The sequence below is a fragment of the Natator depressus genome, chromosome 1, assembly GCF_965152275.1.
Source record: "Natator depressus isolate rNatDep1 chromosome 1, rNatDep2.hap1, whole genome shotgun sequence".
NCBI classification, from domain to species: Eukaryota; Metazoa; Chordata; order Testudines; family Cheloniidae; genus Natator; species Natator depressus.
In genome coordinates, this window is record NC_134234.1 from 172,180,000 (window position 1) to 172,202,868 (window position 22,869).

Below are 22,869 nucleotides of genomic sequence, written 5' to 3' on the forward strand. Positions count from 1 at the left end.
CGGCCTGGAACCTCCCCTCCCCTCCCCTCCCCTCCCCTCCCCTGCCGCCAGGCTGCAGGCCTTGTTAAAGGCCAAAGAAAGGTACTGGGGTTGCAGAGGGCAGCCCAAGGGTAAGCAGAGGCAACAGATCCAAATCCCCCTTGCTGGTGATGAGTGACACATACACTGCAGTCTGCCCCAGGGAATGAGACTACTTGATGACTGGCAGTGACCATAGACTGAAGTGAGGTGGGGATAGAGGGTGGGGGTTCCCTTGGGAGGGGACACCCAGATCTGTGGGGGTACTGCCTGAAAGGGGCACCGGGGTCCAGGAGGGACTCAGGCCCAGCGGCAAGCAGGACACTGGCCTGCAGAGGGCGCTCCGGAGGCTGGAAATGCTAATTCCCTGGATGACCAGCCGGAGGCGCCGCAGGGGTGAGTCTCAGCCCTCTACAGTGGGTGCATAACTGGTCGGAAAACCGCGCTCAGAGAGTAGTTATCGGTGGTTCACAGTCAAGCTGGAAGGTCATATTGAGTGGGCTCCCATACAGATCAGTTCTGGGTCCAGTTCTGTTCAACATCTTCATCAATGATTTAGATAATGGCATAGAGAGTACACTTATAAACTTTGTGGGTGATACCAAACGGGGAGGGATTGAAAGTGCTTTGGAGGATAGGATTAAAATTCAAAATGATCTGGACAAACTGGAGAAATAGTTTGAAGTCAATAGGATGAAATTCAATAAGGACAAATGCAAAGTACTCCACCTAGGAAGGAACACTCAGTTGCACATATGCAACATGGGAAATGACTGCCTAGGAAGGAGTACTGCGGAAAGGGATCTGGGGGTCATAGTGGACACAAGCTAAATATGAGCCAACAGTGTAACACTGAAGCAAAAAAAGCAAACATCATTCTGGTAGGTATTAGCATGAGTGTTATACGCAAGACACAAAAAGTAATTATTTCGCTCTGTGTGCTGATTAGGCCTCAACTGGAGTATTGTGTCCAGCTCTGGGCACCTTATTTCTGGACAAATTGGAGAAAGTCCAGAGAAGAGCAACAAAAACTATTAAAGGTCTAGAAAACATGACCTATGTGGGAAGATTGAAAAAAATTGTTTAGTCTGGAGAACAGAAGACTGCGGGGAGGGGGAGGGACGGGGACATGATAAGTTTTCAAGTACATAAAAAGGTGGTTTTAAAGTTGTGGGAGAAAAGATGTTCTCTTTAATCTCTGAACATAGGACCAGAAGCAATGGGCTTAAATTACAGCAAGGATGGTTTAAGTTGGACATTAGGAAAAAATTCCTGTCACGATGGTTAAGCACTGGAATAAATTGCCTAAGGAGGTTGTGGAATCGCCATCTTTGGAGATTTTAAAGAGCAGGTTAGACAAACACCTGTCAGGGATGGCCTAGATAATATTTAGTCCTCATTCAGTGCAGGGGACTGGACTAGATGACATCTTCATGTCCCTTCCCGTCCTACACTTCTATGATTCTAAGAACTTCAGTGTTAGACCTGGAGATAAGATGCACAATTTTAACTGTGAGGGTAATTAATTGTTGGAACAGCTTACTAAAAGAATGAAACTTGGAGTCTTTAAACCAAGACTGGGTATTTGTCTAAAAGATATGGGGTGAAATCCTTGCCTCACTGACAGTGAATGGGAGTTTTGCCACTGACTTCAATAGGGCTGAGATTCTACCCATACTAAAGTTCAACCACAACTTGCTCGTTCATGGATGAAATTCTATGTCCTGTGTTATACTGGAGCTCAAATTCGATGATCACAATGGTCCTTTCTAGTTCTGAAATCTCTGACCACTAGAAATTTTAAAAATAATAATAATATGGCCCATTTTTTCCACTTAGAAAACTTCAGGTAAACTTTTACACTCATTTGTTTGGATTTTACTGCAGAGTTTATTTCTGTTAAAATATCAAGATATTTACATTTTTAAAACTAAATCTTTAGTCTATAATGTCTTTATTTGTCTGGAAAAAAGGAAACACAAAAAATGTTCTCTAAACTATATATCTAGCTTGAATTCTTTAAGACTTTTAAATATATTAATTCTAACAAGGAATCTCTGTTCTGCTTTGTCATTGATGTAGATACTACCTGAAGAAATTCTGAGTGAGAAGGAGAGAAAAAGACCCATAATGAAGTCATGAGGCTTAAAAACTCATAATACCATTCTAGCTTGTTGATCTTTCAGATGCCTGTCCAGGGATCAGCAACCTTTGGCAAATGCCCGGGTAAGCCCGCTGGTGGGCAGGGCCAGTTTGTTTACCTGCCGCTTTCACAGGTTTGGTTTTTCACGGCTCCCACTGGCCGCGGTTTGCTGTCCCAGGCCAATGGGGGCTGCAGGAAGTGGTGGCCAGCACATCCCTCGTCCCACTCCACTTCCCGTAGCCCCCATTGACCTGGAACGGGGAACCTCCCCCAGTGGGAGCTGTGATCAGCCTAACCTGCTGATGCAGCAGGTAAACAAACTGGCCCAGCCTACCAAGGGGCTTACCCTGGTGGGCCATGTGCCAAAGGTTGCCGATCCCTTCAGAATGACACATGCTGGAAGTTATCAAAGTCTGAATATGATATTCTTTTGATACCCTGTATTGTAGAAATTTACAAATATCTGTGGGATATTAGAAACAAATTCCCAGCATTTATTGGGTGAAAATACATTAAAACCTTTTAGTTTTTGACCTGTCTTGACTTCATAAGGCTATGCAATGAAAAGCTTGAATTAGTATTTTCAGTATGATATTTCTTTTTATTCACTCATATGGATGAATTCCAGTCTGATAGGATAATATAAAATCTTGGTATTTCCCCTCCAGGTATCATATGTATGGTACTAACGTTTATCGTTTAAGTATTAACATCATGAATAGCAGTAACATGGAAAAGACAGTTTTCCAGAAAGAAGGAAATTATGGAAACAACTGGAATTACGGACAAGTAACATTAAATGAAACATCTGATTTTAAGGTTTGTTAAGCTATTACTCTTTTTTATTACTTGAAGCTAACTCTCTTTCACTTTATTTTCCATCAACCTTTGTAACCGTTTGCAGTATTCCACATCTGCCAAAGTAATATCCTTTGTGGTCTACTAACACTTACTGTCAAATAGCTATTAGTATGCAGAAGACCGGGGCTTCAGAACTGAACTGTGTATTTTCTAGGGTTTAAGTTGTTGTTGTTGTAATGATAGGATAGGGAGACCTACTGCTGTCTGAGGACAGCCAGCTTTATATCCAAAGAGAGCTCTTGGTCACAGCAAGGGGAATCTGAGAACACATCCAAATCTGATTGTAAGCTGAAATACCTTGATCGTGAATAAAATATGAAGCATTTGTCCCTAATGAGATTTGACCAGCAACTTTAGATTCCCAGGTAGTTCATCCAATTAATTATATATTGGAATTTCCAATGTTTTGGAAATGTTTTTTTTATATCCAGCTAGGTAAAAAAATGACTCTACTTGTATCAAAAAGCAAAAGGAATTATTCTCTAGTAGAACTACTCTAGGTAGTTTTTTTCAGCTATTCTGAATTAGACAACAAATTCATTCCATAAGTATTAGGGATGACCAGTCTTGTTATGGTGGTGAGGATGAGCAGCCATTTGAGCAAAACCACTGCTGGAAAAGAGTGCTAAAGATTGCAGTTACCATCTGAGCAAACAAATGCTCTTGTAATGTGGGTATAGTCAGTTTTCCAGGAAACCTGGATTTCCTTTTAACACCATGGAGAATATTGCATTTGGCTGTTCAGATCACCAGCACTTAATATTTGGTAATAGGCCTGCTGGAGGTAATAGTAGGTTTGGGGCACAGTAATAACAATAAATTCTCTTCTGATTAAACTAGTTCACCTCCTTATAAATCAAAGGAGATAAGCCAATTAAGGCCAGCAGAGAATTTGAACCATAATGATTTCAGATTCTGTGTGTGGAAACTTCATTATAATAAATAATGAAATTATTGAACTGCATATTCAGTGTTCTGACTCATTTGATATATAGGGTATAGATGAGTGGATCTCTCCATTTGTAAGCATGAACCACAACCTAGTCTTCTGTAGCGCTGTTTCACAAAGTTTTCTAGCGGGGAATTATCTCTTGATAATTGAGTCATTAGTGACTCACCAATGGAATGTCAGACCAGAGATTATGGTAGAAATTAAAAAAATGCATGAAACAAGGGAAAATCTGTTCAGAAGGCACAGATCGTTAGACCATTTAGCATTACATTCTAAATTTGTGTTTTTCATGAATTTCAGGTTATTATTGATGCCTTTAAAAACCAAGGTCAAAGTGATATTGCCCTGGATGACATTGGCCTGATAAGTGGACAGTGTAAGGAAAGCATTTATCCAGAACCAACTTTGGTTCCAACAAGCACTACTCCACCTTCACTTCCCAGTAAGTCAGTTTTAAAGTAAAGTACAGTATATGTTTGTTTTCTATGAGTATATTTGTTTTTAAACATTTTCAACTCTTTGATTACTTAGACCTTTGTTTGTAGTTACAAATCAGGGGTCAAAATCTTTGCTGGCATATATCATCAAAGCTCTGTTGATATGCATAGGGCTATATTGATTTACACCCACTGAGGATCAGGGCCTAGATTTTGAAAGTATCAAAGAATAAATCATTTAAATTTTTAAGGCCCACTAAAGAACTCTAATCCCATCTCAAAAATATGTAGAAAGAGAGGTTTCCTGGAATTTTATTTTAATGTTTATATTAGACTTTACATTTTGAAAGCAATACAGAATAACCAGGTAGTTTGACCATGCCACACACTGACATCAGTAAGGGATTACATGGCTAAAATTTCATGGAGCTCTGACTGTGTATCTACATCTGTATTTTAACAGAGCTGAAAACTCTGTGCTTGGTAGGTAACTTTCTTGTTCAAATGGGCAAGCCTCTAGTGTTCCAAGCCTGGTTTTAGAGTCAAATACCAGCATGGCAGGACCACCCAAGTTTAGGGGCACCATCCAAATATTCCTCCCAAACAACAGTTTAATTTAAAGTTCATGAACTATTAAAAACAGTGGCTGTAAACCTCCTTTCTGGTGCACCAGACTCCTCTGTCTATACCATTCCTGGAAAGTTCACAGGGAGCCATTGTGTGGAGACCACAGAGATTTAAAATTCCTGAATTTATATTGTTTGCAGGTTTTTAAACTCTTTTTCTTTAATGCAACCATAACTTTGTGTTTAGAACATGCATATAACACAGTGTAGAATCAATATATCTGATATTAACTCAGTGGGCTAGATCCACCGATCCTTCTAGGTGCCTTAGTAAACATATGAGTAGAGCTGGTCAAAAAATGGTGAAAATTTATTTTGTTTTGGAGATGTTTTTGCATTTTTTTTGTGGAAAAAAAAGTCATGGGAATTTTGATAATTAAAAGAAAAAAAGCTTTATGTGTGCCCAGAAGGTCTGAAATAATTGAAATGAACAATAAGTGCATGAGAATCCTGTTTCATACTGGATTTACTGTCCTTTATAAATCCTTCTAGTTGCTAACTTGGCAACATATAGTAAATAATGATGGTCTTAAATTAAAATAACGGGGGTAATTTACTGGCTGTGTTTCCAATCACACAAAGTACTGTTTACTAATATTGACATTCCACTAAAAATCCCATCACATCTAAATGTAAAGCATCAGTAATGGAAAGCAAACTAAAACTTTTTGACTATATGATAAAAGATTAATTTTAAACCTTCCTTGCAATAAATATAAGAGGAAAGGAAAGCTCAAAAAAAAGTTTGTGTCCAAAGTTAAACTTGGACAACAAATTAATCTTAATCACCATAATAAATTAGTTTTGTTCTTTGCTTTGTAGACCTTCATTTATGTAAAATTCTCAGTGAGTTTTCAATAATATTATCTAGCAATATGGCATTCACTGAGTGTGAGAACATGGATCATTCTTGGTTCATGGAGCAGTGTGATGAAGCTATCTTAATCTATTTCAATCTGGATACATCCTTTTCCATTTGAGCTGCATTAGAAGTTGAAAGTTTTTGAGATTGAAGCACATGAGTAAACTTCCACCAGTTTTTGAAATAATGCAAAAGAACGTTGAAGGATGTTCTAATGGTAAATAAATGACCAATACACTGCTCAGTTCCATCCGTGGGATGATGGAATCTGTATAAGAATTCTGTTTTACCACTGACAGCCATGTGCTGACCTGGTTTTAAATCTATAACTCATTTCCAAAGCTGAGTTTTATCCTTTTTCTTACGCCATTACACAAGAAATGAACATTTCTGCACAGTTGAAATATTAAATTTAATCATATATCTAAAGTGTCAAGACCAACATGTAACATATAATGCATGGAATTGATGGTGAGCACCCCGATCGGATCATCTTGTCCTTCATAGTGAAAATAAAGCATGCTTTCTGAGGACACAGGATGGTAGAAAATTATGAGCATATCTTTGTTTGCTTTCTTGTAGCATTCCTGTATCTAAGGCATACTAAAAATTATCTTGTCTTTAAGCTGTCAAAAGTCCTGAGTGCTTCAAAGTAATATTGCACTACAAAAATAGACTTTGTGCAAGTTTAGTACTGATACTGATTTCATTACAAATTTCATGTCAGAAAACAAGAGATGAGAGGAATCTGAGTTGAGTCAATTTCTTCTGCTAGACATTATGCTTCAGTAAAATGTGGTGTTGTCTTTTGCAGTATCACAAAACGTTATTGAAATGCCAAGCATTTCTGTAGCTTTTTTGCATGACTGTCAGTTCTACATTTTTATTTGCAATATTCATTGCTGTAATCTGTGAATGCTCATTTTCAAATCATGTTTTGACACTGAGCATAGCACACAAATAGAGTGGAAATGACTAAGAGTAGTTTTTGCAACTGAAAAGGAGTACTTGTGGCACCTTAGAGACTAATCAATTTATTTGAGCATAAGCTTTCGTGAGCTATAGCTATAGCTCACGAAAGCTTATGCTCAAATAAATTGGTTAGTCTCTAAGGTGCCACAAGTACTCCTTTTCTTTTTGCGAATACAGACTAACACGGCTGTTACTCTGAAACCTGTCCTTTTGCAACTGAGTTGGTTGTATCCATCTAGATTATGATTATGGCCAATGCACAAAGGAGCTTTATGTGAGTAAGGATTCAGGGCTGGGCCCATTTAGATTAATTAACAGAGCTGTCTTCAAAAGTGCTCAGAAAACCTTCTGTAGTGCAGAGTTGCCAACTTTCACGCGGTAAATAAGCATCCCAACTTTCACAATAAGCCAAAAATCAAGCTAATCCCATTTCAAAGCAAGGCCAAAAAAAGCCAATCCCTAAGAACCCCAACACTCTATGTGACTCCAACACTGTATCTAGATCCCCCCGGTGTGCAGTCTGGGACTGTGGTGGGCCTGCTGTGCACCCCTGACTCTGTCTCCCCGCTTACCCCTGCTTGCCCCTTGCCCCTGCTTGCCGGGAGCCGATCAAAAAAAAAAAGCAAGAGGATACAACAAGCTACAAGCCAAACAAGCTACAAGCCAAAAACTAGCCAACAAGCAACTCACAAGCCAATTAAGCCAAAACCAAGCCCAATTTCTCCGTTTTTTTCCGGGGGTTTGGCATGTCTGCTGTAGTGTCGTCATCAGCGGAAAAAAAATGTGTGATTGCAGTTTGTTACTGGTAACTAGCATCAAGCATAAAGTCCAAAATAACTGCATAATACTTTTATAAACACCACTCAGGATGTTGCCAATATTTTTTCTCGACGTGAGCAAAATCAATTACTTTTCTACTGTATTTCCTTACCAGGGTAGTGCTTAGAGGATTGTGAAGAATGTGTCTTATGCTTAGACTTCACAAGATCAAATTTTGCCCCAAGCAACAACAAGCCATACCATTTTAAGGTAGCCGTTGTTGCTCTGCTAAAACCATCAGATGATATTGATTCAGAAAGCCAATTAACTATTGAAATATCTGTGTGTGTGTGTTTCATAATAGAATGCTAGTGTCATCATTTGTTGTTGATCCTATCTATAGAAAGTAGACTTCCCTATGAACCCTTTGAACCATAACTCTAACTTGACATATTTTCTAACTTTCTAATTTTCTTGCCAAGAATAATAGGCAAATAGGAACCCATTTAGTAGGGCTATCAAAGGAAAATATTAAGCCATTCCTTATGTCCCAGAGCTTCCTCCTGAGAGAATTTTGTGGACAATCTCAACAGGAACTTTCCCATTGTGCAGGCGGTCTCTAAGTGGCTGTGGAGGAATTCATTGCTTAATTTTGCTAAACTTGCAATGAAAAAAACAGTGCTCTGCATATTAGGTAATTAAGATCACATTCTTTCACTGTTTGCCCTTCTACAATGGTCATCCCTCTCTAACCACTGAGGCCCAAATGTGGAATGCAATGAGTGGCAAAGACCAAAAATAGGTACACACAACAATTCTCCATGCAGGAAAATTACAGTATAGTGGGAGTCCCTCCCTTAGGGTAAATGACTCTTCCTGTAACCTCAATTTCAATATTCTTTATTTTTGTTGTAAATAATTGTCAAAAATAGAAGTGAGGAGACACCAAATTTGTTTTAATCATAGGTAACTCTGGGACAAAAATAAGTAAAATCCCTCAAAATGAGGTATACTTAAAAGATATGGCAACAATACATTTCAGACATAAACCATCTTTTATCACCTCTCCTTCATTATCATTCTCATCTTTAGTTCTTCAGATGAAGTTTGCCAAATGGAAATGATGAAATATCCCAATAAATGCCATTTTCTTCTGGGCTTTTTCTTCACTTCATAGAGCTTCTTGTCTGGAGATTTTTAGTTCAATTTTGCAGACTGAAGAGGTAAATGTATTTTGATGCCAAAGTTTAGATGCTTCTCTGAAATGAATGTACTAATCTTTGTAGGGTCACCAGTCACTAATGGAGAATGACCTCCATATATTTCTGCTGGTCCCTTATAGTTTTGACGATGTAAGTTTCACATCCTCAGAGACAGCAGCTCAATTTCTGCCCATAGTTAAAAGAACCCCACTTACTTAAGTGGGGTTGCATGGGATGTGACTAAGGGCAAAGTTTGGGCCAGTGAATGTTAGAAGAGATAAAATCTTGTAAAACAAACAAAGATCAGACAGATATTGCCAAGCAAACAGAATATTGCAATATGTATTGTTTTTTTCCAGATCCCTCATCTCCATAAAAAATTAAGGCGTGAAAGTTTCTTAGTCAATTGGCATTAATCATAAACCCTGGAATTGGCGACTTATTTACAAATGTAGCTTTTTATTATAGCCAAAATCTTTAATTGGATGGTTTTTTTCTTGGTGTGCAGGATGGTGCATTCTTTTCAAGCTGCGGGCTCTAAGAATTTTATCCTGTGCAGATAAAATAGTATTATTAGAGAAACAGAGAGCCAGTTTCAACCAAGAAGATATATATATTATCACTTCAAATATTCTATTCTTTACACACATGCACACACAATTCGTATATGTCTTGTCTATAGAGTAGGTTTTTTGTCAGATCATAACTCATGAGAAAAATTGTTCCATGGAAAAGACAAATGGCTACTTTTAGCACTTAGAAAGATTATGTGAATGAGCTAATAGATATCCAATGAAGTGAAAGTAACTGCCATAAGTATCTGAGAAATTCAACTATCACCCATTGTACGCTTGTTCTGTAGTTGTGGCCCTTTTATCTAATAACACTGCATATCAGGGATACTAAAGATCCATTATAATACAAGTCTTTTGTTGCTTTATTACAGAATACATACCATCTTTTCTAAATAGCTGGACCACCATTAGTGTAAATGGTATCATCATAATTAGAATAGCAGATACTGTAAGTGCTTCTGCCAATTCCTTACAGTCATTTGTCTCTAGACAGCTTGTAATATATCTTGCTAGACCAAGTATAAAAGATATCTTACTAGCCAGCTGTTTAATGTGAAATTATACTTGAAATTTATCTAAAATAGTAGCTCTTAAATATTTAAAAGCAGTGACCCTTTCGAAACTCTTCCATTTAGTGTATAAATACTACGAGTGCTATCCATTTTGGCAGGCTCACTAACGCCACTGAAGTCTGGATGTATTTTCACAGGGTCCTGACTACTCACCTTAACATATTTTATTAAAATATATTTTGAAAGGCTAAGATCCACATGCAGAGCTCTCAAAACTCTGTTAAAAAAAAACCTTTATAAGTAACCCCTACACTTGTTCAGTATAGTCACACTATAATAATACCCTGCACGTACATAGCCCTTTTCATCCAAAAAGTTGCAAGTGTTTTAAAAAGGTGGATAAGTATTCTCATCTCCATTTTACATATGGGTAAACTGCGGCATAGAGAGGTGAAATGATTTGTTCCAGGTCACACAGTGAAGCAGTAGTTGAGCTGGGACTACAGCCTAAGTCTCCTGACCTGAGTCCTCTGTTCTAGCTGTGCGTCCAGGAATGAAGGGAGAGTGCAGTGTCATAAAACAAATAAAAGCTCACATCAGCAAATGGTCCTATGGTGGTATACCAACGGTTCATGGTGGTATACACACTTATGGCTCTATAGAAATAATAATAATGGCATATCTTCAATGCTCTCTTTTAAAGCATAATCCAATTGTGGCCTGTTGAATTATTCATCTTAAAAATAGAAGAACAGAGCTAGTTTTATGCACTGCCATGCAAGACAGCTAGGTTCCCTCTCATGCCCTGAAGAAAGGAGCTGCACAGAAAACAGAGGGGAGAGAAAATCTCATGGCTTGAGGAAATGTTCTTTGTGGCAGGGAGACACACACTGAAATAGGTTCAGAAGGTCTATTGAAAGCATTGCTAAAGCTTTTCCTATAGGGTTAGATTAGATAATTTGTAATATTAAGTGGTCTGGGCTAAAATCTTCCCTGTGTTTCATTGGCTCACTGGGGAAGAATTCTTCCTTTCACCCACCAATGTATCTGCATAGGAGTAAGGAAGGATACACTCCTAGTGCTCTATTGAACACAATTATAACAATTCCTAATAATAATTCTAAGCTTTTCACAGGCCTTGGTTAGTACATCTGCTGCCACACTGGTCTCTTAGGGCAGGATCCACCAGTTTGGCAGTATAGTCAGGTCCCTGATTTTTGGGGTACATGCTCCAGTTAGTAGTTTGCAATAGAGGGGTAGAGGTGTTTGCAAGTGATCCTTTTGGATGAGCACTAAAGTGAGTTCCAGAACACAGTTCTCTTCTCACTTCTCATCATCATCTGGAACTATCCTACCATGTGCTGGCAACAGAGCTCCAGAGCTCACTGCACAGTCTACATCCCTTGTTCCATCTCTTGCATGGCCTTAGCCAACGATTGGCAGGCTTTTCCTTTTTACAGGTAATACCAGTGATTGGCAGTACAGTGTGGTAAGGGATGCTCTGGAATAGCTCACTGTATTCAAAGCTGCCTACAAGAGTCAGAAACTCAATTCCTTTGGGAATTGGGTATGCAAATTCCTTAGGCGACTTTGAAAATCTCAGCCCTAGAATTTTACTGTGGTATTTAAACAAGAGTGCAATACAGAAGTATAGGAAATCATTCAAGATATTGTGGTAGGCTAATGCTTTAATTATGGCCAAAGCTGAATGAAAAAGCATGAAATCTTTTCCCAAAAAATTTTCTTGGCATTATTTTTCACATATATATGAAAATTTGTCATTTTATTTATATATATATATATATATATGACAAATTTTAAATGGCTAATTATCTGACCCACTTTGTCATTTTAGTTCCACATGGTCTCCATTAATTTATTCAGTGGACAAAGAAAGGAAAGGACCTTTGTGTCTAAGACCATCAAGTATTTTCCAAGGCTAGCAAATCAAATACAAAGATATTTAGAAAGAGAGTAAATGACAGAGAGATGTTGCTAACTAAAATTCCAAGGTTTGCAGTAATTTTTTGTGGGTTTTTCTTGCTGTAAATCTTGAATGACAAGCATTTAAAATATTGTACAGCCAAACAATACAGTGTATGTTTAAAACTTTTCATGTATAAAGCCTTCAAGCTCTGCTCTCATGTAATCTTAGGAATCCTTGATCAACAAATAAGGGACAGATCGTGACCATTTCCTCTGCCAGAGTTCAAGGGGAGGGCTTCACCAAGAGTGGTCACAGTTGCAGCACTTGTGTTCCCCAGAACACAAGAAGCACATAAGCAATAGAATCTACAAAAAGGCTTTTGATGGAAGCGCAGTACTGCCCAGCTCTGCATCAGCCAGCAGAGCTGACTGGCTCTGGACAGTAGTGCATATTATATCTTCTTAAGGAGAAGAGCAGCTGCTGTATTCCCTAGGAGCTCTGTTAGATACTCTGCTTCCCTGAGACTCAGTGGTTGCACTGGGGTTGATTGACTCCTCACTGCCCGTGGTTCACAATTGTATATTAATAGCACCATCTGGCTCTGAACCTTCATACTGTTACTGTAAAGCTGAATGCAAGTTCATTCTCTTTATAAAAATGTTGCTGTTCTTTCCAGGTCTATAAAGCAGAAGGAAATACCATTAAGTGACCATTAAATATATGACCTGTAATTTTATAGACTGGAACATGATCTTTCTAGGTAATTGGTTGCACAAAGAGGCAATAGGTGACATATTTCTGAAACTCTTTCTCTTTTAGCTAACTGTGGGGGACCATTTGAACTCTGGGAACCAAATACTACATTCAGCTCTACAAATTTCCCGAACAACTACCCACACCAAGCTTCCTGTAAGTCTCCTCTCCCCCAGATCTTAGGGGAGGATTAGTACAATAAAAATGGAAATAGATTATAGGAACTATGTGCTGTGAGGAAGGAGAAGAACCCTTGCTGTATAATTGGATAACTGTTAATTGAGAGCCGTGTTGGCAACTTGCCAGGAGGCTGAGGTACTGGAAGTTAGCTAGCTGATAAATCGTGAAGAAGATTGCATCCACTCTCAGTTCTGGTGCACACACCACAGCAATATGGGAGCTGTCGTTTTTGTAGTCTGTCTAAAAGCAGTGAGGGTAGCAACAGGCCACATTGGAGAACTCTGTCAGCTTGCTGTATGTGGCCTGCAGGCAGCGTTTTAATCGTACCTCCTATAAAATAATTAATTTTAAAATATTTTATGTGGAAGAACATTTATGTGTATTTTGTGAGCGGTTTTGATTGGAGATTCTCCTCTTGCAGTGGTGTAAATCAGGAGTTACTCCACCGAAGTTAATGGAGGTAAAACTGGTGTAAGTCAGAAGAAAATGAGGCCACAATGTTTTGATAATGTACAATATTTGCTGCTGATGCTTGAAGTGAAGAAGAAAGCACTGTTGCTTTTCAATTAAATTTAAATTTTGTTCAGTTGTTGTGGGAGAGCTGTGTGAATTCTCTGGTGTGCTAATCACATGAAATCAAATCCTGTTTTGTTTTGGGTTTTTTTGGTCACATTAAGGTATGGTATCCTACTTTCAGACACTAATTCTGCAAGATACTTAATCACGTGGCCTTACTTTAAGCATGTGCAGTAGTCACACTGAGGTCACTGATAGTGAGGCCATGGTTAAAGTTAGGTATGGGCTTAATTACCTTGTTGAATTGGGCCTTAGTATGGGATCCAAGACGTTCTGAGCATTGCATGGTTCTCAGAAAAAGATTGCCAGTTACATCCTACTTATGCTGCTCTATATGTCCTTAAGCAATTCTGGTCACGAGTTCTCACTTTGTGGAGAAAGAGTACATGTAATCTTTTTTTGTTTGTTTGTTTTCTGTCAAACAAATCTTTCCCTTCAATACACCCCAAGCTGCAAAGTCTTTTTCCATAGAAGGAGCATAATTGGAATGACCAGACCTATGCCATATGATTCTCTTAATTAAATAATGCTGATACTATTGCACCGAATTTAAGTGACAAGAAAGATCACTTGGAATTAGGCCCCTAAATATCTTTAAAAATATGACCCTTAGTAACTGATGAAAATAGGATTTAGGCTTCTTAATCACTGAGGTGCTTTTGAAAATTTTACCCTAGATCTTTTTCCTCATGGCCTGTCAAAATGCAAATACTATCGTAAATATAAAGCATGTGGGGTTTTTTTTGTTTGTTTTTATTTGTTTTTAATTGGAGTTGTTTTCTAGGTGTGTGGTATTTAAATGCTGGAAAAGGAAAAAACATTCAGCTTCATTTTCAATATTTTGAGCTGGAAAATATCTATGATGTCGTTGAAATCAGAGATGGAAGAGGAGCGGATTCCTTGTTTTTAGGCAAGTACCACATATTGAATTATATGATGAATGAAATCAGGGACAATTTTAGCAATCTGATCAACATGATGGAAAAGGAATTAAGTGTCTCTAATTTTATCTGTATTTTGGGATGATCCATGATACTTGGGAGTTAAATTAAATATATCCTCGTGCCTTCTGATTATGTGATCCTGTCAAGACTTATGCACATGCTTAACTTTCCACACAGGAGTACTCCCATTGTAGCTCAGCACACGTGTAAGTGTTGACAGGATCAAGGCTTATGCTGCTATATTAATGTGTCAGGTTTGGAAAATATACCTTTGTTATAAATACTGCAAGGATGTGGGAGGCTTGGGAAATAATTACTACCCATATGTTGCTGTTGCTATCTCTCAATTTGAAGATGTAATACCTTTCATCCTACGGCATCCCAAAACATCTGACAATCCATCTAACACATCACTGCAATGTACTTATCTTTTCCTTGAGAATAGCTGTCTATACAGGACGAAACCCTGTTCCAGATGTCTTCTCCACCACTAACCAGATGACAGTGCTCTTCATTACTAACAAATCCGGAACTCGGAAAGGATTTCTTGCAAATTTCACTTCTGGTTATAATCTTGGCATGCCTCGTGAGTAAAGTTCACTATCTGTTGGATTTAAACAGACACAATTATGCTCTAACAAAGTTAAGATTGTAGAAAAAGTTATATGAAATTGGGAACAGTAAAAGCAGCACGCAGCACATCAGTCTAAACTTTGGATTATCTGATCATAAACAGCTGTTGTCACTGTAACATCATTTAAACAGGTTTCAGAGTAGCAGCCGTGTTAGTCTGTATCTGCAAAAAGAAAAGGAGAACTTGTGGCACCTTAGAGACTAACAAATTTATTTGAGCACAAGCTTTCATGAGCTACAGGTCACTTGATGAAGTGAGCTGTAGCTCACGAAAGCTTGTGCTCAAATAAATTTGTTAGTCTCTAAGGTGCCACAAGTCCTCCTTTTCTTTTATCATTTAAACAAAATATTAAATTTAGCCAAATTCTGCACTGTCTAGAACTCTATGCAGTACCACTGGATTTAGGGCAGAATTTGACTCAGTATTGTCATGTTTACAATAATTTTTTTCTTTTTTTTTAATAAAAATAAATATATGGAAAGTTGCCAACATGTATTAATTATGTTCATGCCCAATAATCAGAATAGCTCTTTGTGAGTCATTTTGGTCCATCACGGGCTGTATTTAGGAAGCTTTTATAAAATATTTAATGTGGACCTGATAAATAAGAACAGATTAGTGTACACAGTAACTATGCGCCAGATTTTGAAAGGTATTTAGGTGTTTAACAGTGCAAATAGGTGCCTAGGGACTTCTGAAAATCTCCTAACTGCCACTTCAGACGTGTCTAGGTGCTTAACTTCCACGGAAATCAATGGGAGTTCAGTGCTTAGGCACTTTTGAAAATCCTATGTGGTGCCTATCTATATTTTAAGGTGCTTTAAAAATCCAGGTCTTTTTGTTTACTGGGAATGGGCAAATAACTGCTCTTCCCAAAAGTGGTTCAAAAGATTTTGGCAGTGAGCAGCAGCTGAGCTATTTTGAAAATTTGGCCCTAATTGTGGGTGCTGAACAGTTGAAAATCTGATCCAAAGAACTTTTGGAAACCTGGCCCATTGTGTGTATAATTGTTTTAATCAATATTGTGTCAAAGGCCAGATGTGTTTGTATGACTCTCCTTGATTATTATATCCCTTATTTTACCAAAAGACAAAACAATGGATTCCCCTTAAACAAAGGTATAAAATTTCAGCTACAGTAGCCAGAAAGGCAAGGTAAACTGAAGTAAACACGCTTGTCAATAGACTAGGCAGTTTTTTCCATTTCCTTGCTCCCTAATTTAATCTGTAAGCAATGCAATTCAAAAAAGTGATATTAACTAGAGAAAACAAATGGTGCTGTATATTCTGAAGGAATGTAACCTTTTTCTCTTATGTAGTAGGCTGAACTAGATTACACTTAGCTTGGTGCATGCATCCTTTCTTCCTATCCCCTCCATTCCCCCGCAATACTTCTCCCCAAACAAGATTTTTTTTTAAAGTGGCTCATGATTTTGGGTGTCTCCAGATTTGGGTGCCCAATTTTTGAGATGCCTTAAAGAAGCCTGATTTATGGAAAGCACAGAGCATCCAGTACCCAAAATCTCTACTCCCTTTTGAAAACTGTCCTAAATCCATTGAAGTCAATGGGACTTTTGGCATTGACTTCAGTGGGACCAGAATGTCACCCATGGTCTATGTTCCTTTCTCACCCCTCAGACGTGTATCGTATTTAACAATTGAACACCAGTAAGTAAACAGTATTAATAATAACTCTAAGAGATGTTACCATGTAGTTGTTTCCATTTAACTTCTTTGTATAAATTTTAAAAACCCATGTGTTTCCATAACAATAAGATACCAGTGAAGAGCCCCTGCTCATTTCATCACTGGATTCACAGTTTTGTCCCTTCAGTCAGGTTGGATGATCTGCGTGATTAGTCTTACTCTCTGATTATGGTTTTGTTTCCTTCATTGACCAAATCTTTCTGCAGAACCCTGTGGACCCAATGATTATCAGTGTGGAAGTGGGGAATGTATACCCCTTGCTAACCTTTGCGACAAACAATGGCAGTGTAAAGATGGCTCTGATGAAGCAGAGTGTGGTAAGTGTTTGTTTTCCTCTTACCCAAAGAGCACTACATGTATTTTCAATAATGATAATTTCTTTTCTTTTTATTTTATTACTTTTTTATTAAAGGAAATAACCATTCAAGAAAGAACGAATGTAAAGAGGCAGAACCTCTGCAGATGTAAATTGACATAGCTCCGTTTACTGCAGTGGGAGCTGTGCCAAATTACACAAGCTGAAGGTCTGACTTGAAGTCAGAGAGAGAGAACAAAGTGAGTCATTCTGTGACATTGCATCTGAATGGGCAAATATCCCTGTGAAAGCAGGGAGTGTCCTCAACACTTTAAGGTGTAGGCTACTTAAAATGCCAGGAGAATATTCTTTTTCAGTTGTACAGTTAGTTCTACCACAGGCAGATTTCTCTTCTAAGAAAACCAGTCTGACTGCTGGTTACTGCAACGTAATTACTGCTTGTAAACCTCTGCTCCCAAGCCTGACCCGCAGAGCTTGCCTAGCCTCTGTCTCATACAGGTGTTGGAGCAGCATTATGACTGCTTTTCACAGCTGCTCACGTGTGCAGGTTACCATGACAACAAGAGCAACAGCTGCTGACATGCTACCATCAGTGAAGATAATAAAAAATTAAATGCACAGTACATAGTTTTGTTTCACGTAAAATGGAAATAATAGCTTCCAAATGACCATTTATATGCAAAAACTATGTTAAAATCATGTTGGGTCTGGCAAAAAATGAAATTGCTATTTCTGACAAAGTGCTGTAGACCACAGATGGTAACATTTAAGGGCAGGCTTTTAGACTTAGATACACATTTTGTTGCCTTTGGTTGGTTTAAGGAAGACTTCTAGGGCCAAGATATGACCATAGACATGTGCTGGCAGCTCCCATTGACTTAAACTGGAACTGTGTGCATGCATCCAAAAGCAGAATTTGACTCTTTCCATTATTTCATTGTGTTCTTTTTGAGTGTGAGCATGTTGTTGTCTTTTTTTTTTTTTCTAATTTCATAAAATAAACTGACCTGCAGCCTCCACCTACAGGAAAAGCTGTGAACATAATTATGTAGCTAAGAGCAGCTGGAAAAGATTTTCAACCATTTATATTGCAGATTTAAAATATGGATAAAGCAGTCATTTCCTGTCCTGTTATTACGTACTTGATCCCAAAGAGATGTTTTTGGCACAGATTGCTTTACACCTTCTATTGAGTTAGACCTCTAAGGCTGAGTGAGCTGTTACCAAAACAAAACAACCCCCCCCTCGCCCCCGCCCCAAGAACTGGCCTTATCCTCAGTCTAAGCCTCAAAAGGAAGTGAAAAGTCAACTAGCCCCCATTTAGTCCCCAAAATTTCTCCTAATTTTGCTGAAACCCATTTCAAGATCTCATCAGCTGTGGCAATCAAGCTAAACTAACTGCCATCTTCAAATACTCTAGTTCCTGGGGCTTCTCGAGGATCATAGAAAAGTCAACATATTCCAAAGCCTTTCTCACCTAGAGAAGCTTGTTAATATATTGAAGATTGAGAGTAGCAGTTGTTTGGGTCCCAGTATCAGAACTCCCTGCATCCCTTACCAACATTACCGAAATAGGAGAATCTGTTAAGAGTCATGCGTGAATCAGGGATTACAGGGGCTTGTTGGAGATGGGGGAAAGGGAAGTGTAGTTCATGGGAAGATAAAGAATTTCAAGGGGATATTCAAGGGGAAGAGAGTCAAAAGAAAGGCAGAAAGTTCTGACTGAGACCGAAGAGAGGGAAAGGGAGCTCTCCCAGTGAAGATGCCTCTAATGTTTTCTGGGCTTATCCAAGCTTCCTGACGTTTTAGGTTTGCCAGTCACGAGTTACTATACATCATCTCTGCCTTGTAATGATATATTTCACCAATATGAATACCAGAAGGATCATACTTCTACTAATTGCATACTGAAGAAGACATTCTCAAGGCTCTGCTGTGTGATGTGATAGATACAGCCTGTCAGGAATATTTAGCAGATTTTTTTTTAATGGAAAATGTGGTTTCTACACAATCAGAAATTTTCATGGAAAATGTTGATTTTGTGGGGAGAAAAATGTTTGTTTTTCCACTGGGAAAATTGAAATGTAATTTAACATTTCAATATGTTATAGGTATGTTTCAGGTCAGGCTGACAATAATTTTTCATCGCCTGAGCTGCAGCAGTGCCTGCCCAGAGTCATAGTTTGGAGTCTTCATGCTGTTCTTCTCCACTAGGGGCAAAGTTGCTTAAACAGATTACAGCTCCAGTGAGTCTCCACTCCATGGAGAAGCAGTTTAATGTTGAACAAAACCAAAACGAAGCATTTCAGCATTTCCAGCTTGAATATTTTTTTAACTTTTTGCTCTGTGAAAAAATCTGACATTTCAACTTTTAGTCCCAATTAACGATGAAAGCAAATGTTGAAATATCAGAATTTCTCACAGGATGAAAATTCCAGTTTTCAGTCAGCTCTGGTTTTAACTTAATCTCCAATTGGTTTTCGTGAAAATTGAGTAGCTAAATCATTGTACAATAGTTTGAAAAAGGGGATGATACTGGCCAGGAAGGGGCCTTGGATAGAGTGGATGGAGCATTTGCTGCTTCAGCACATCAACTCAATAGCTTCCATTGACAAGATTCCTAAGATTCCCTTGGCTGTAAACTAAAACTCTGTCTCATGTCAGAAATGCCAGAGGAAGTGGCAGTAGCATGCCCTTTTTCCTGTTGGGTTGTGTCACCTCCGCGGCACAGGGTTCCTCATTGCTGCTAGGCTGTGTAATTTACACTTTCTTCTGCCAGCACTAGTGAATCTGGCTTGCTGTCTGTTATATTTCCAGTATTATAAGCCTAGCTGCCAATCCATATGTCTGTTTTTTGGTCCACAGTGCGTCTGTTTAATGGTTCGCTAAGCATCAATGGATTGGTACAGTTCAGGATTGAGAATAATTGGTCTACAGTATGTGCAGATTACTGGAGTGAGCAGATTCTAAACAAAGTTTGTCAGCTGCTAGGACTAGGGTAAGTAATGTTGTGTGTTGTCTTTGTCAGCACCTCATTTATGCATCTATTGCATATGAAACATATTTGTTCTTCTCTAGGTGGTTTGAACAACTTCAGGATTGTCCAAAAAAGGAAGCATGCACATATCTGTGGAGCAGGGATTGGCAACCTTTGGCCCATGGCCCGCGCCACTTTCCGCAGCCCCCTTTGTCCTGGAGTGGCAAACCGCGGCCAGTGGGAGCTGCGATCACCCGAACCTGCGGATGCGGCTGGTAAAAAAACTGGCCCGGCCCGCCAGAGGGCTTACCCTGGTGGGCCGCGGGCCAAAGGTTGCCGATCCCTGCTGTGGAGCATGACAATGATATATATTTAAAAGACTATCCTTTGGATTTCCAGGTTCTAGCTGGATATAAAATGCTGGAAAAACTAAAATACTGCCAGAGAGGCTGTCTCTATGTTGTCAGTTTCTCACCTCACCAAAACCAGGAAATCCAGAAATCTCATGAGAGAGCCTTTTTTTTCATGAGATTTCCAGCCTGATGCCCAAATCTCTGTGGTATGGAAAAGTCTCTAACTATTATATATAGCACTTTCTTGAAATGAACCTCCTGTGGCTTGATCATTCCAATATTCTTTATTGCATCTGTCAAAAAATGTAACATTTTTATACCCACTTCCAACTGGGGAAAAGGAACCAAATCTTATATATTTCATCAAAGAAACTTAAAATATGTTATAGGTATTGGTAAATTTTCCTAAAGTCCCATGAGAGTTCATGTAGTATGTTGCCAGACATTAGAAAGAGTTCTCTGAAAAAAATGTAAGTTAAATTTATTTTAAGCAGTTTAATGTGTAAGAACGCCAGGGAAAAAATTGAGTCATCTTCCTAAGATCTTTCTGGAAAGCCACAGATGAAAAAAATAAAGACTCCTGCTTCTATGTTTGTCTTTCAAGTCACTTCCAACTTATTTCACTTGATAAGTTGAAAAATAAAGTTTTTTAAGTTGGTCCTCCAAGTCACTACCTTCTGTACCCACTAAAATCTCTTTTTAAATTGCATTTTATTTGTTTGAGGCTTTTTCCAAGGTTCTTTCAGCATTAGTCTTTCTTCAAATGGCAAGGATCAGTCCTAATAATATTACTTGGCATTTGCACGGTGCTTTTTAGCTCAGGTCAAATCCTTCTGCAGTGCTTACTCAGGAGTGGGAGCACTCCTCTTCCTGGCCTCCAAGTGGTGGAGGGTCCTGCCGTTGTATCCTGTCCCCTACTTCTGCAGGTTCCTCTCTTATCTTCTGTGACTAAGGGATGGGCAAAATATTAGTCCCCATTATCAAAATATTGGCTCTTCATCCTCCTTACTTCCCAAGAGCTATCACAGAACCCCAAAAACTCCAGTGTCCATTTGTAATATACCAGTGTTCTGTGCAATAATGGCCCATCTTACTGCACTTCTTTATGGTCATTTGATATGTAATGGCAGTTCTTCAGAACATTTGAAAACAGATCATATTTGATTGAGGTTTAAGGCCAAATTCTTTGCCAATTTAAATCCATTGACTTCATTGTGCCAGCAGAAAATCTGGCCTCTTGTCTGCTGGGAAATAGCTTCTAAATTCTAAATATAAAGACATCTTGAAATTTTATGATTTGTGAAAAAAAAGTGAATATTCATCCTACTTTGATCAGCTATAGAGCTGTTATAAAAAAGTCAAAATTGGAAATTGTAATGAAAACGTGAAGAATTTTTCACGAAAATTTGTACTGTGACCTGACCAGCTCTAGAAGTATCTAATATTGTACTTTAAAAAAAAAAGCAAAAAAAAAAAAAGCACCCTATGGCTAGAGAGGTTTTGCAAAAGCCATTGTTTTGGCGGGGGATGACCCACAGAAACAGCAACAATATAGTTTATATGATCTGGCTCTGGCTGTCACTTGGCAGAGGTGAACAAGAAAAGCAGTGCTAATTTCAGCTACATTAGAAAAACTGGGGAATAAGGGACAAAGAGGGGGAATAATACCCTAAATGGAAGAAGGCAGTCAGTAGAGAAATAAAATACTTATTTTTAAATGTTGAAAGAGATATTGTAAAGAAGGGGATATATAAAAATGTAAACTCAATAGTGCAGCAGGGAGCGAAGAGAGGAGCCAGCAGCAGCTTCTCTTCTAAAGCAGGAACATCTTTTAAAAGAGTTAGCTTCAGCAATCAAGGTCCACAGGGAAATTTGGTTTCTGCCCACATCAACTTATTGCCTGAAGGAAAAAGACCAACCACCGATGAAAATAGAAAAGTCTGGCCTTCCCACAGTGGCAAAGAGGAGTAAGTCAGAGGACTGAGTGTTCTTACATCCAACTCCCTTGATAGTGACCTGAGGACAGTTTTTGTCTGGCATCAAACTTACAAGGGAAAAGAAGTTGAGCTTTCTTATCCCTCTATGTATGACTTAATTAACTTCCTCTGTCACCTTGCTGTTTGAGAAGTTAGAAGATGGTCTCCTGAACTCTATTCTTACTCTTTAAAGAGACCTACTGTAGCATAGTAAACTGAACTCGGGTAAACTCTGACCTCCCTGTCAAAGCTGTGTGTGGGTCCTGCTGCTGGGAAAATACTTCAGTAAAGTGGCCTGGGAAGATTGAATAATAAAATCAAAGAAATTGGAGATGTATAAGACCTATTAGGTCATTTTGTCCATCCTCCTGCCAGTGCCAGATTGCTCCCTTTAGTATATTTTCTGTTACTTTGTCCAGTTTCGTATTATGACAAAAGGGTATTCCCCCCACTTCCCTAGTGAAACTATTCCACAGTCTATCATAATTCATGGCCTATATTCTTCTTTTCTTCATTTCATCCAAGAAGAGGATCTGTTCAGTGCTGCTGCCATAAAATGGAGACACAAACAAAATTTGGCCTATATAGCCCAGTGACTCTAAAATTAA

General features: G+C 38.6%; 1 protein-coding gene across 1 annotated transcript in view; it reads left to right on the forward strand.

The window, feature by feature from the left end:
• Positions 1 to 22,869, forward strand: part of TMPRSS15 (transmembrane serine protease 15) — an 84,249-nt gene that overhangs the window by 39,812 nt on the left and 21,568 nt on the right. Inside the window, exons 14-20 of the mRNA XM_074945810.1 lie at positions 2,830 to 2,980; positions 4,275 to 4,416; positions 12,666 to 12,755; positions 14,140 to 14,265; positions 14,745 to 14,885; positions 16,846 to 16,956; positions 19,821 to 19,953. Coding sequence (XP_074801911.1) covers positions 2,830 to 2,980; positions 4,275 to 4,416; positions 12,666 to 12,755; positions 14,140 to 14,265; positions 14,745 to 14,885; positions 16,846 to 16,956; positions 19,821 to 19,953 — 894 coding nt within the window. The remainder of the gene's footprint in view (positions 1 to 2,829; positions 2,981 to 4,274; positions 4,417 to 12,665; positions 12,756 to 14,139; positions 14,266 to 14,744; positions 14,886 to 16,845; positions 16,957 to 19,820; positions 19,954 to 22,869) is intronic.